The following is a 15547-nucleotide window of genomic DNA, read 5'->3' on the forward strand; positions in this document are numbered from 1 at the left end:
ATTATGACAATTAAGCTAATAATTACAATAATAATATTATAATTACAATTAAACATGACTTGTTAGATTTTTTTAAAATAATTATTACAATTAATTTTTTTAATTATATATATATACTTAAGGTATATAATACTATAAGAACAAAATAAACTATTATTCATATTCTTTCATGTAATTACTGTAATAATTTTATGGTAAACTCTCCCCCTCCCTCCCCCTCTCTCTCTCTCTATATATATATATATATATTGAAGATATAAAAATATAATTGCACAATATTAGTATAATTACCTAATAATTATTATTACAATAATTATCATAGTAATTACATAGAAAAATATAAATAATGATTTATTTTGTTCTTATAGTATTATAAGTGTATATATATATGTATAGTGCTGTTAATGGTGGATCCATGTTGATTATATGTGGTCATGCTGCTACTGTCAAGGTGTAATAGTTTTCACCAAATAACTTTGGTTTTTTCCCACAAGTGGCTTGTCCCTCTTTGTATGATGACTACTATTTTATTTGATCTATTTCAAAACAATCACTTTAAAGTTGACAAGAGACCTACCAAGAGGATATCCTAGCTTAGCACATTCAATGAAGCATCTCATGGTGTCACTAATATATCTATAACCCATCTAATATATTGTTAAACACTTCAATTGCATAAATCAAGAAACTACCATGGCTTTGCCAGCTAGGGTCACAAGGCGGGTTTCCCCAGTGGATACCCTCAAGTAGTGGTGGCTACACGTCACCTAAAAAATATAGAAAAAAAAGAAACTAACATGGTAAAAAGTCAATCCCATTTTCAAAAGGCTTTAATTACCAAGACAGCATTGAAGCTAGTCTTCATCTGAACCACAATCATCCTCTGAACTTCCATCTTCATAACATTCATCACTTGTGCCAATTTCTTCTTCATCGGTGTCTCCTTCTCCGATATCCTCTCCTGCATCATCGATCAAATTGTCGAGCTGAGGCAAAATGTCCACTCCTTTACTTCGATAGATTAACCCAGTCCTCATTACATGATGAAACTTATCCCTGTGGCGAGTAAGAGGATGCGGATTTGCTAGTCTCCCACGACGGTACCCCTCCCTCAATGCCACAGTTGTTGTTTTACACTTCAACGAGAGGTAAAATATCCCGGGATATCTCGTAAATATACGTGTAAATCTATGTGGAAGATTCATTTCTTCCCTGAGGCTCCTTAGATAATTTCTCTTCGTTTTTTTGTATAGTGTCAAGCTCAAAATTTCGTGTAGCACACCAACAACCCTCTTTTCCATAAGATCACTATTGGGATCTATTCCCCTTGAATCTTCATAGGGCGAAATATAGGGCAGTTTCTGAAACTCCTCCATCCAGGCCTTTACCTTATTTTGTGCACCATAACCCCTGGGGAAACTCATGGGAAATACCAATGCCGATTTCCCACTTCTAAATTGCCTGTACACAGAAGTATTGCTACTGCCGATATTATTGTCATCAACAGACTCACCCTTCTCGTTCATCTTTTGCAACTCAGAGATGGCAAATTCTTCCCGCCATTTGACAAGTTTTAAACATGGTAAACCATTTGTGCCTCTAACAACCATGAAATCATCTGGGAATTTTTTAATAAATTTCCTGTCAAAATCATCAGGCAATCCTAAATCCCATTTCAATGAATGCAGAGCTTGCAGAGTTACCTACATACATTAAATTTTTTAATAAAAAATTATGAGAAAAAGGTGCAGATTAAGCACAAGCCGAATGGTATAACAAAATCATACAAGCTGCAAAACATGCAAAGTTCAGATTGCTTGTTAGAGAAGTCTTAAATTTAATAACACTAGAAAATAGCCAAGTATTCTCTCTTGCCCTTCACACCTAAGTCAAATTTGTCCCCTCCAAAATTCCCAGCTTTCAGCTTAAAGGCATTCTTCTGCATCGCAGTGCATATTATCATCAGCTAAACAGATCTTAAAACAAAATCATACCTAGATTTAACAATGTTTGTCTGTGTTATTGTGGTATTGCCTAAGGAGCCCAACAAGCAAAATAATTTCAAATATGTCAAGCACATTTATATAGATATGCAAAAAGCAAAAAAAAAAAAAAATGCAAAATTTCCTTGCAATGATTAAAAAAAGTTTGACAAAGCATCCAAAAGGTACTTTACCATTCTGTTTTTGGTCATCATGAGGACCTTGGATAGCCTTTCCATCAAATCACTCTGATAATCATCAAACACTTTCAGTTCTTGATCATGAAGGACTTTTGCAATGTGGGTAAGCTTAAAACATGGCAAAGATGGATACTTGGGATGTGGGAACTCCTCAAAGAGTGTGGGGAATCGGCGGATGAACCGGAGGGTAGGGACAGTAAGACCAAGGAGTTTTTGGGAGTCAGAAAGGGACTTGGAGGTAAGGTAGCCTGTGGGGGAGCGTATAATAGCATCCTTGAGAAGGCAAGCAGCTTTGAGGTCTGTTTGGACATCAATGATGTGATCTAGGCCTCGGTTTTTCACCCATTTCAAACGGACTTTAACTATGGTTCGGTGGTGTTGTAGAAGGTGAGTGTAGTGCTTAAGTTGATATGTCAGGACAGAGAAGATTTGTTTGGTTCCAAAATTCATGAATTTAATGCTAAATTGAGATGAACTGCGATGTGGGATTGTGCTGTCAGGGAATGGAGGGATATAGGAAGGCAGAGAATGAAGGTGAGGTTGCTGGTACACTAACTTATAGGAGGGGTGATATTATATAGGGCAAACCACGAAGGTGAACCTATTGATATTTGTTAATCTATAGGCTAACTTTATAAATTGGGGAGTGATATTGAACGTCAATCAACACACGCCATGTCATCCTCATCAAACTATCATCAAAACACTAAATCATCACACCACCATAGAACCCTTCAACCAATATAATTTCAGCATCAAATGGAGAAGCATACAACTCTACCAAAACTTAAAAATCTTCATCTTCTAATTCACCTGTCAAAATACATGCATACACAATTTCAAATCACTACTAGAGAAAATTCATGCTTATTCAATCTCACAACAACAACAATCCATTAGAGAGAATGTTTTTCTCAAAAGTAACTCTTAAAATTTAGGACTAGAAATTCACTGTTTAAGTATTTCTGTCAATAACAAGTTTCATGATCAACCATTTATTTTATATCTTCATGCTAACATTCACTTGTAAGACACACCACATAAAAATTCAGTTTAAAACTATTCGATAAAATGCAGCTTATTTGGCAGGCAACTCAGAAGATAGCATTCTGGTTCTAAATAACACTTCCAATGCCTTCATTTAATATTAGTAGATAAAAAAAAATTATTATAAATTTAATAATTGAATCATTCAAAAAACTATATCAAATATTTATCACAAGGACAAATCTACAATTGTACCAAAACCAGTCAAGTCAATCATAAATTCATAACAGAAATGTATGAATTTGAACATTTGATGATTTTTCTATGCAAACACAAAAATATGCCAAAGACAATAGTGAACATAATTAGACAAATGAAAATCTCATCTCATCTCATCTCGTGTAGTTTATTTTATATTTACGCTTAAAAAGGGAATCATATAGGAACTGTTCCTTAATTGTAAACTTGTTTAGACAGATTTCGAACACAGAATTATGGATTGATGATAATGATTCTACAGAACAGCATAACTACAACCACAACTCACATCTAGAATGGGCACATGTGAGAGCACTGATATGAACAGCACCTGAAATCACAAAAAACCCACAGCCGCAGCCCTCACGCCACCGCTGCTTTCCGGTGCCAGTGAGCCGCACGTCATCACTCCACCGCAACTCAGCTTGGGAGGAAGTCGCCGTTCGACAGGAGAAGAATGTCAAATTTGAATGTTGGAAATTGGGAATTTGGAATGGGCTGGGGTGGGGTGGGCAGGGGGTTAGGGTTTTGGTTTAAATTTGAATTATTTGATATATATACTTGTGCTTATTTTGTAAATATAAAATCTTATACAAAAAAATATATATATATACAAAAAATTTTATATATATATATATATATATATATATATATATATATATATATATATATGATGGGGCCATGGGATCAGGGGTATTGGTCCAAGCAAGTCTCCATTTTTATTGTTAAAGGAAGGAAAAAATAATATAAGATGTACATAAAGGTTTGAAACCATAACATTTTACATAGCCACACAAGGATGAACCACCCAAGCAATCAAGATCTTGTATACTAAAGAGTAGGAAGCTCCACTTATGCATGAGAGTGCACTGGAAGCAAAGTAGTGGGAGACATTTGTGTGGCAAAAAATGAAGGCTGACAGATACTGTCCATTTTTTAACGATCCGTGAGTCCTACAACAATATAAATACAAACCATTTCCTCCCTTTAAAAGGCATCTCTTGGTTCACAACCGAGACTTCTTTCTCCTGTTGGTATGCTAGGTTTGAGCCATGTTGGTAATATGTTTAATTCTATTTTATTTATTAGTTCCTTAGCTTGTTTATTTATTTATTATTCGGACTGTCATTTTGGGCCTAGTTCAATTCCTTAGGGCTATAATATTTATTATGTACGTATTATTTTGGGCCTAATGCCCCAAGTAATAATACTACTATTTTCCTACCACCCTCATTCTGTACCTTTATACATGGTTTATGGTGAACCCGGTCGCAATAAAACTTAAATTATCGGTCAAAGACCCCATTGTCGGCCCAAAAAACGGCCTAAATTGATATAGAAGAATTTAGATGCAAGTCAATCAAATCTCTCCGCCTCCAAAAATGGTGATTCTAACCATCGTTAAGTCCCCGAAATCTTATGGAAGCAATGTCATATGCCTCCGTCGCTTCCTCTTGCATGCCTAATCGCCACATATATATGTCCACTAATAAAAATGGGGTTGATGAAGAATAGCATTTAAAAGGATGAAAATGCCCTTCAATTTTACAGTTGGTTAACGTCAATTTGGACGGTGGACTAACATTGTCCAACTTTTTTTAACTCTATGTAAAATGTGACAAAATTAATAAAAGCTCACTAAATGTATCCAATGCGCAATAAATATAGGACCAAAAATAGATTTTACTCTAAAAAAAACATATGTAAAAAAAGCAAAAGGGAAGAAAGGTGGACCGGGGTGGCGGGGTGAGTTAATGGAGCAAGAAGCCTTAGGGGCTGGAGGCATGCAACAGAGGATGTGGATGACCGGACCATGCGGCTAGGACGCCAGGCTAGCGGATGAAGGTCACTTGATTAAACTTAGTTGATGTGGAAGCAAGGTCCGAATAACAGAAGTCTTGGACCAAAAGAGGCCCAACCAAATGGTCTAGCACACACATGAAAAACACTCCATTTACAAAATAAAGCCCAAACAAAATACAAAGTTAATGGGCTGAACGCTGCACACGTTAAACCGGAGTTTGAAATTACAAAGAATTGAACATTAATAACTTTATTAAATTTGATTTAGGAAATTGAAATTGTATTCGTTATATACATTAAAGAGTAATGAAAGTAGTTACGACGATAGACAATCATTAATTATATTACATACATTATCTAAATTATTGCCTAGATTACAAACTATTTAACATTTATTGCTACCTTTTTTTCAGTATAAAATGGTTGCGAGTTAGGTTGAGTTTTTCAATTCAATATATTTCAATAGAAAATTAAATTAGCTTGAGAGTGATGGAACAAGGCAACGGAGTTGGTGATTTTCACCCGCCACTGCTGTCGGTTAGGAGGTTGAGGATGATGGAGTACCCTGCCTCTCATCCTCCACCGAGACAATGTCCTCGTTGTCATTCTAATGACACCAAATTTTGCTATTTTAACAACTACAACATGAATCAACCAAGATATTGCTGTCGGGCATGCAAGCGCCACTGGACTCATGGTGGCATTCAACGTGACATCCCCATTGGCGGCAAGTCCAACAAGGGAAGGAAATCCACCAACAGGTACAAGAATAAGAGGGTCCAACCATCGCTACCTCAACTCCAACCACCTTGTCCACAAGCAAATGTGGATCCTCTAGCTTTCGGTCCTTTGGCGCTTCCTCCGATTGTGACACCTTATCGCGTTGAAAATGGGTATCTCAATATGGTAAACCCACTGAGAACTATTGAGCCACCATATAACTCAAGCCAAAACGCTTTCCAGCCTACTTTGCATTATGATTCAAGGTCACATAATTTATTTTTGAACAATAATGATGGAGCTAGTTCATCTAACCTCATTCCATTGAATGCCTCCGTAAACAGCAGCACCACTAGTGGATACACAAATATTGGTTGGGGTTCATTGATAGCGAACCCAAATGATTGGTTGGACTTCCCCCGTAGCTTTGACCCATCAACATGATGAGTTATGTGCTAGTGCTTGTTGAGCCATTTAATGCTTAATTTCTTAAAATTTAAATTAAATACAATTTTCTTTTCAAGTACTTAGAGGGTTAAACGTGTAACCTTTCATGTCGCATCTTGTACCGCATTGATTGTTGAATAAATTAAATGGCTTTCTTTTAATTTACTTCACCTTAATTTATGTTATATTTCATGAAGCATATGTGCGACTACCGTGCGAGCCTGAGTGTTTAGGTGCATAGCATGTCAGCACACAGTAACAAAGCACAAATAATACGAACATATTTCGGGGATTGCATTAATTTTATATGTTAGTTGCAGATTATATACTATCGGCCCAAAATTACTCAAATATCATTAATTATGTGATTTTTAGAATAGTAAAAATATCTTTAATATCTTTAATGAGAGTTTTAATATTAACTCTTAAATGTATGTTTCTGTAATAATTTTTCATGTACCTCTGAATAAATTACTATAGTCAATGATACACATCATTCAATATAATAGTATAGTAATACTTTTGTAAATAAACAGATTAAATTTTTACTTAAATACATTTACCTTATAATTTCATCCCCTTAAAATATTTTTTTTTGAAGATAGAATAATATTCCATTATCTATCTATATCTATATCTATATCTATGTAATAACCAGGCCCGGCCCTGGGCAAGGGCGAGCTGGGCCCTCGCCCATGGCCCACACTTGAAAGGGGCCCACCACCCTAGTACACCACCCTTTATATATATACTGTAGAATTTCAGTATAACTATTTAATGTACATTTAAATTAAACAAATTTGTCTTAGATTAGTTGGTTGGGCTTATAGTTCTAAGAATAGAGGTCAAGGGGTCAAACTCCCATAGCAGCATAAATTTCAATTTTTATAGTTTTATACCTTTTATACTTTAAAAAGTTCGAGAAATTTACTAATATTTAGAACATGTGTTATTTTGTGAACTTTATAATGATTTATGTATATGTAATATATTTTGTGATTTAGTTATGAAATAATTTTAAAAGATAGTTTTTTTATATGAATTATCTGGTCAATGTAGTTTAGAATTTCTATTATGCGTCATTGTATTCATATTAATCTTAAAAAAAAAAAAAACTTGAAATTGATCTAACTAAAAGAAAAAGTATTTATAGATATGATATCAATAGAGAATATGCATGATTTATAATGTGTTTTCTATTCGAACTATTTTATCCAATTAATCAAGTTTCATATTTTGTTATGAATACCATTTATCACGTTTTAAAATATTTTAATTTATTTCTCCTAGTAATTAAGATTTCATGCTCAATCTACTCTTATTTGTAATTAGCTGTGTATTATGTTTTTTATTAATAAATACTTTATTATTTATTATAAGAACAATGTGATTGTTTATAAGCTTATTTCGTTTTAAATTGTCTATTCATTTTTATAAACTATAATTATTTATTCATGAAGACACATATATATGCACTTATTGAATATTTTGTATTTTTTAAGCCAACAAAGAAAATTTCATTCGTAACTAATGAAAGCATGCATCTAGAGTTGTTTTCATTATTATTATTGTGTATGCAAAATTGTTAAAAACTTATAAATCTTATTTCAAACATTAGTTTTATTCCATGTAACCACACACACACACCCATATATATATATGGAAAACACTTGTGTGAGACAGGTCGGGTCGAGTCAGGTGAAGATGAAAACGTAATACTTATACGCACAAATGTCATACTTATATGCTCAAATGTAATACTAATTAAAAATAATTTTTTTTGTTACTTATAAGGGTAAATGCAATATTTTTAAGGGAAAATACAATACTTTTACATTTCCATTTAAAAGTATTACATTTTTCCTCAAAAGTATTATATTTTTCCAAGTAAGGACACTTGTCAACATTACTTATTATGAAAAATGTTATACTTTTTCTCTTATAAGTAACAAAAATTGTATTCCTGATTAGTATTATATTTGAGCATATAAATATGACATTTGCACATATAAGTATGATGACATTTGTATGTTGCTTCGACCCGACCCTACCCGTCTCACGAATAAGGATCCGTGAGACGGTCTCACACAAGTGTAGCCTTATATATATATATATTAATCTCATGTAAGGCCCATTTTTTATGCTATGCCCCGGGCCTATAAAATGATAGGAACGGGCCTGGTAATAACAGAAGTGTTTGACAAGTTTTTTCGCAAACTCAGGGATATTTTAATAATATCAAATATTTAGACAAAAATACCATTTAGAATTAATATTTAAATACCTTAAATAAATTATTATAATTTTTTCTAAACTTAATTGACCCTTATTTATTACACTTAATCTTTCTAATGTAATCTTACTTCCATTATATTATACTAAATATATTATTATACCCTAATTTCTATAATTTACTTTATTAATTCCCTAAATTAGTACACGCCATTCCATATAGATCTACATATTACTGTAACTATTATATATAAATAAATATTGCACGCTAATCAACTTAATTAACTCCAATTACCTTAATTATTACATATTAAATTTGGTATATACAATTTTACCAAATTTAATTTTTTTTACATATAATTGAAATAATATATTTAATAATATTATAGATATTTTTAATTTTTTTTTTGTTTTGAATTTCAATTAAAAAATTAAAATTGAAATAATTTCATTTGATTGTACATTTTAAAATATTTATATTTCTTCAATTTTTTTATTTAAATTCATAATAACATAATGTTGTTCGTGCATCGCACAGGTAAAACACTAGTGTTATTAATAATAATAGTCAAAGATCAGGGGAGAAATAAGAGAGGTTGTTATTAAGGATGGAAATATGTCAGTCCAAGTTGATCTTTAAAAAAAATTAGGTTAGAACCTACTATAAAAATTTAAGGCATGAGTTTGGGTCTAAGTGTGAATGTGGACTTTTTGTTGGGCTCAAGTCAGAGTTTACAATTGTCATGGTCCATGGTATTACTATTGATAGTTTTAAGATCAAACAATAGTTATATCATGCATCCTGGTTCAATACACATAATTTGACTTCATAAGATATAAAATTCATGTTCATAATACAAATACACATAAACACGATATAATGAACATGAATTCTGTGCATTATGAACATGAATTATGTGTATTATGCTAAGTGTTAATGTGTCATTATGCGTTCTGTACAATCTCTCTCCATCAACATCCTATAAATTAAAATCACTCAAATTAATTCTTCAAGACACTTATAATGGCATATTTAAGAATTAAAATTAAAAATAAAGATAAATAAGCTAAGGATTGGATTCAACAGGAGTGTTAATTATTTTGATTGTATGTTATATAATTATACTACAATACTTTTATTTTAATTTACTTTACATTTCCTAACATCTTAACTGATTAAAATTATTTGTTATATAGGGATTAAGGTGACCGGCTTATTTTGAATTTATTATGTTTTTCTTCCCTCCTAACCAATTAATACAATAAATTGTATAATGAAATTTAATATATATACTTGCGAGATTACAAATAAAATTTTTCGTTTGTAATAATAATGTTTCAATTTGCATGCTTAATTAATGTATACATGAATCTCCCGACCGGAGTCAATTCCATGTTAAACTTTAATTTGAAGAAACGTACATGAACATGGAACACTTAAACTTTCAAACAAACTTCAATAAAGGTATTGTAAACATTGAATTCTAAATTGAAAAAATGTATATGTATTTTTTTTTTAGCTACAAATTTATTTAATTTAATAAGAGTAATAAAGTAGAATACTTAAACCTAACTTACTCTGCAACACACCATTGATAGAATATTTTACAAGTATATATGATTGTAAATCTCTTATCATGATGATTCTAAAACATTATTTGTAATCAAAATGATTAGAACCATTTTTTTTAAATCAATCATGATATAGTCATTATTTAGTATAACTCCAATATCGTTATGTAAATATATATATATATATATATATAACAATCTTTACTGCATAATTAATATATAAATAATATAATACTTTTTTGTATGCATTATGATTCATTCTCTTGTACAATCATAGTTGTATCTTTGTATCTCATTTTGTGGCCTGGTTCTCATTATCTTCCTTCATGATATACACATTTTAATTACACCTTACCCCCTATTATCATTTGAACAACAAAATTTGTAGTATTACAGATTTTAGCATTTTCCCCTCTCTCATTATTATATATACGAATACTTTAACCAATTAAAAAACACTAATTTAAAATACACATTAGTCACTGGTCTAATCGTGCAAAGCGCGTGTAATAACACAAATCACTTTCCACAAAAATTATTTAAATAATAATTATTTACAACATTTTTTTGGGTACGCCTAAATTACAAACTATTTAACATTTATTGCTAAATTTTTTTCAGTATAAAATGGTTCCGAGTTCGGTAGAGTTTTCCTCCAATTCAATATATTTCAATTGAAAATTTAATTAGCTTGAGAATGATGGAACAAGGCAATGGAGTTGGTGATTATCACCCGCCACTGCCGTCGGTTAGGATGTTGAGGACGATGGAGTACCCTGGCTCTCCTCCTCCACCGAGACAATGTCCTCGATGTCATTCTGGTGACACCAAATTTTGCTATTTTAACAACTCCAACCATCTTGTCCACAAGCAAATGTGGCTTTGGCGCTTCCTCCGATTGTGACACCTTATCGCGTTGAAAATCGGTATCTCAATATGGTAAACCCACTGAGAACTATTGAGCCACCATATAACTCAAGGCAAAACGCATTCCGGCCTACAAGTACGCATTAGAGGGTTAAACGAGTAACCTTTCATGTCACCTCTAGTACCGTATTGATTGTTGAATAAATTAAATGGCTTTATTTTAATTTACTTCACCTCAATTTATGTTATATTTCATGAAGCATATGTGCGACTACCGTGCGAGTGTGAGTTTTTAGGTGCGTAGCATGTCAACACACATATAGTGTACGCATGGGTAAGCGAGTGGCATGTGAATACAGATATTTTATACAACCACATATATTGAATTGAAAAACTCTACCTAACTCAGAACCATTTTATACTGAAAAAAACTTCGCAATAAATGTTAATTAGGTTGTAATCTACGCAATAATTTAGAAAATGTATGTAATATAATTAATTATATTATATCTTCGTAACAACTTTCATTTGGCTTAAATGTATATTACGAATATAAATTCAATTTCCTAAATCAAATTTAATATAGTAATTAATGTTCATTTGAGTAATTTTAATTTATAGAAGGTATGGTTGAAAAAAGTGCTAGGCACTTCTCGGACGCTCGGGGGCGCCTAGCGCCTAGGCGCCCGTGTATTTTGTATTTTTTAAAATATTTTATTTTTTTAAGATTTGATAATTATATAGAAAGACCCTATAGGGCATGCTTGACCAAGATAGTATTGGTAAAAATTGAACTCGTGACCTTCTTGTGTGAGAATAGTGCTCTACACACTTGGCCACCCTTTTGGTAGTGCTGTTAGGCATTTTTGTTATAGGGACCCAACAATGGTGAAGTTATAGTTATATATATTATGAAGGAAAATAATATAGCAAATAGCAATGAAATTATATTTGATTTATTTTGATTTTATTTCGTAACAAAATTTCATTTTATGCAAAGAAGTATTTCAATTGTTATACTTTAAATATAGAATTAAAAATATATATCTAAATTCGAATCAAATGAAGTTATTTCAATTTTAATTTTTTTAATTGAAATTCAATAAAAAAATTAAAAAAAATTAAAAATATCTATAATTTTAAAAATATTAAATTAAATATAGTATTTCAATTATATGTAAAAAAATTTAAATTTGGTAGAATTGTATATACCAAATTTAATATGTACGCAGTAGTAATTAAGGTGGTTGGTGTTAATTAAGCTGATTAATATGTAGTATTTATTTATATATAATATAGCTATAGTAATACAGAAAGTATGTAGATCTATATGGAATGATGCGTAGTAGTTTAGGAAATTAAAAAAATAAATTATGAAAATTTGGGTATAATAATATATTTAGTATAATATAATTGAAGTAAGATTATATTAGGAATATTAAGTGTAATAAATATGGGTCAATTAAGTTTAGAAAAAAATTATAATAATCCCGAAAATTAGGGTATAATAATATATTTAGTACAATATATTAGAAGTAAGATTATATTAGGAAGATTAATATTTATTTAAGGTTTTTAAATATTAATTCTAAATGGTATTTTTGTCCAAATGTTTGATATTACTAAAATATCCCTGAGTTTGGGCGGGAAAACTTGTCAGGCACTTCTGTAATTATATATAGAGTTGGTTCCATTTTTTGTTCTAGATGACAATCCACTTTTAGTATATTTTTATTAGAACATCCTTATTTGGCCCTAGTATTATTGTAGCATGACCATTTTTAGTCCTCCATAACAAAATCGTTGAAATATCGTTAAATACAAAAACATTTCAATCTTTTTTTTTATACAAAATATGTTGAACCACTATATTTTTATGTTTATTTTTTAAAAAACATTCATAATTGAAGACCGAAATGTTATTGTATTTAACGGTATTTAAACTATTCTAATAAAAAGGACTACAACTGAATTTCCACCTATGAATCTAAGACCAAAAATAAAATTAACTTATATATATATATATATATATATATATATATATATATATATATATATATATATATTAATACTTTTGTAAATAAACAGATTAAATTATAAGTTAAATATATTTACCTTATAGTTTCATCCCCTTAAAATAAATTTTTTGAAGATAGAATAATATTTCATTATGTTATCAATAATAATAGTCAAAGATCAAGGGAGAAATAAGAGAAATTGTTATTAGAGATGGAAATAGGTCCGTCCAAGCTGGGTTTTAAAAAATTAGGTTAGGGCCTGTTAAGAAAATCTAAGGCATGAGTCTAGGCCTAAGTCTAAATGTGACTTTTTGTTAGGCTCAAGTCAGAGTTTACAATTGACTTGGATTGGCTTGAAACTTTTTTAAATGCATATTTAATACGTAGATCACTAAAAAGGCTCCAAACCAAGTTCTAAATAGGCTTTGGGCTTATTTAAGACCTGCATGTTAAGCCTTTTTAAAGCATACATTTTTTTTTTGAAAATAAAGCATACATATTTGTAAAAAAATTTAAAAATTATACCTAATACAACACTAATACATAACTACATAAGTATATCACCACAATTCCATGAATCACATTAGAAAATTACAATCAATCAGTAACCACGAAATCATAAGTTCATAACACAAAATGGATCCAACAACACCTACAACTACCTAGAAGTTTAATAACAAAAAGTTCATAATACAGAATCCAACAACACAAGTTTAATAACCACAAGTCCATAATACAAAAATTCAACACATGCTTAATAATGATAAAACAATAAGTCTATAATATAAAAATCTAACACAAACTTTATAATATGTCTTGGGTTATATATATATATATATATATATAGGCACCGAGCCACCGATTAATCAGCGCCTAGGGGCTAGGTGCTGGCCGGCCGTCTAGCGTATCACCATAATTGGTGGTCTAGGTGGCCGACTAGACCACCTAAGCGACGTTTAGGCCTCCTAGGCACCAACTAGGTCACATAATCGACTGATTAACTATTCTTCCCTTCTTTTTAAAATGGGTTAGTTCACTCAAAACAACATAGGTTTGAGCGAAATAACTATAAATTGTTCGAACTCTAAACTTTTTTTAGGTTAATATTTAATATTTTAGTATTGACTATTAAAGTATTAAATAATTTATAATTATCAAATCTTAAAAAAATAAAATATTTAAAAAAATACAAAATACAAGGGCGCGTAGGCGCTAGGCGCCCCCGAGCGTCCGAGAAGTGCCTAAACCCTAAACCCTAAACCCTAAACCCTAAACCCTAAACCCTAAACCCTAAAATTACTCAAATGAACATTAATTACTATATTAAATTTGATTTAGGAAATTGAATTTATATTCGTAATATACATTTAAGCCAAATGAAAGTTGTTACGAAGATATAATATAATTAATTATATTACATACATTTTCTAAATTATTGCGTAGATTACAACCTAATTAACATTTATTGCGAAGTTTTTTTCAGTATAAAATGGTTCCGAGTTAGGTAGAGTTTTTCAATTCAATATATGTGGTTGTATAAAATATCTATATTCACATGCCACTCGCTTACCCATGCGTACACTATATGTGTGTTGACATGCTACGCACCTAAAAACTTACACTCGCACGGTAGTCGCACACTCGTACATATGCTTCATGAAATATAACATAAATTAAGGTGAAGTAAATTAAAAGAAAGAAAGTGTTTTCAAAAAAAAAAAAAATTAAAGGAAAGCCATTTAATTTATTCAACAACCAATACGGTACAAGAGGTGACATGAAAGGTTACTCGTTTAACCCACTAAGTACTTAAATAAAAATTTGTTTTTAATTTAAATTTTAAGAAATTAAGCATTAAATGACTCTACAAGCACTAGCACATAACTCATCATGTTGATGGGTCAAAGCTACGTGAGAAGTCCAACCAATCATTTGGGTTCAATATCAATGAACCCCAACCAACATTTGTGTATCCACCAGTAGTGCTGATGTTTACGGAGGCATTCAATGGAATGGAGTTAGATGGATTAGCTCCATCATTATTGTTCAAAAATAAATTTTAGGACCTTGAACCATAATGCCTAGTTCTAGGCTGGAAAGCGTTTTGGCTTGAGTTATATGGTGGCTCAATAGTTCTCAGTGAGTTTACCATATTGAGATACCCATTTTCGGGTGTCACCATCGAAGGAAGCGCCAAAGGACCGAAAGCTAGAGGAGCCACATTTGCTTGTGGACAAGATGGTTGGAGTTGAGGTAGCCATGGTTGGACCCTCTTATTTTCGTACCTGTTGGTAGATTTCCTTCCCTTGTGTGACTTGCCGCCAATGGGGATGTCACGTTGAATGCCACCATGAGTCCAATGGCGCTTGCATGCCCGATAGTAATATACCTTGATTGATTCATATTGTAGTTGTTAAAATAAAAAAATTTGGTGTCGTCTGAATGACAACGAGGACATTGT

At 31.3% G+C, this 15547-nt stretch overlaps 2 protein-coding genes across 3 annotated transcripts; one reads left to right on the top strand and one right to left on the bottom strand.

The window, feature by feature from the left end:
* Positions 1-539: 539 nt before the first annotated feature.
* On the bottom strand, positions 540-3929 carry LOC116003576 (protein WHAT'S THIS FACTOR 9, mitochondrial). 2 transcript variants are annotated; one of them, XM_031243473.1, is made up of 3 exons: positions 3759-3929; positions 2177-2995; positions 540-1703 (listed from the first exon to the last, which is right to left on the bottom strand). In XM_031243473.1, exons 2-3 carry the CDS (start codon positions 2630-2632, stop codon positions 855-857), a joined length of 1305 nt encoding a protein of 434 aa, XP_031099333.1. In that variant the 5' UTR covers positions 2633-2995; positions 3759-3929; the 3' UTR covers positions 540-854. The 2 variants fall into 2 exon arrangements, with proteins under 2 accessions (XP_031099333.1, XP_031099332.1); XM_031243472.1 differs by having other exon boundaries at positions 3717-3929.
* Positions 3930-5719: 1790 nt separating this feature from the next.
* On the top strand, positions 5720-6394 carry LOC116004774 (dof zinc finger protein DOF4.5-like). Its single transcript, XM_031244939.1, has one exon. It carries the CDS (start codon positions 5720-5722, stop codon positions 6392-6394), a length of 675 nt encoding a protein of 224 aa, XP_031100799.1.
* Positions 6395-15547: the final 9153 nt, after the last annotated feature.

This window comes from Ipomoea triloba, chromosome 14 (genome assembly GCF_003576645.1).
Source record: "Ipomoea triloba cultivar NCNSP0323 chromosome 14, ASM357664v1".
Taxonomy (NCBI): Eukaryota; Viridiplantae; Streptophyta; class Magnoliopsida; order Solanales; family Convolvulaceae; genus Ipomoea; species Ipomoea triloba.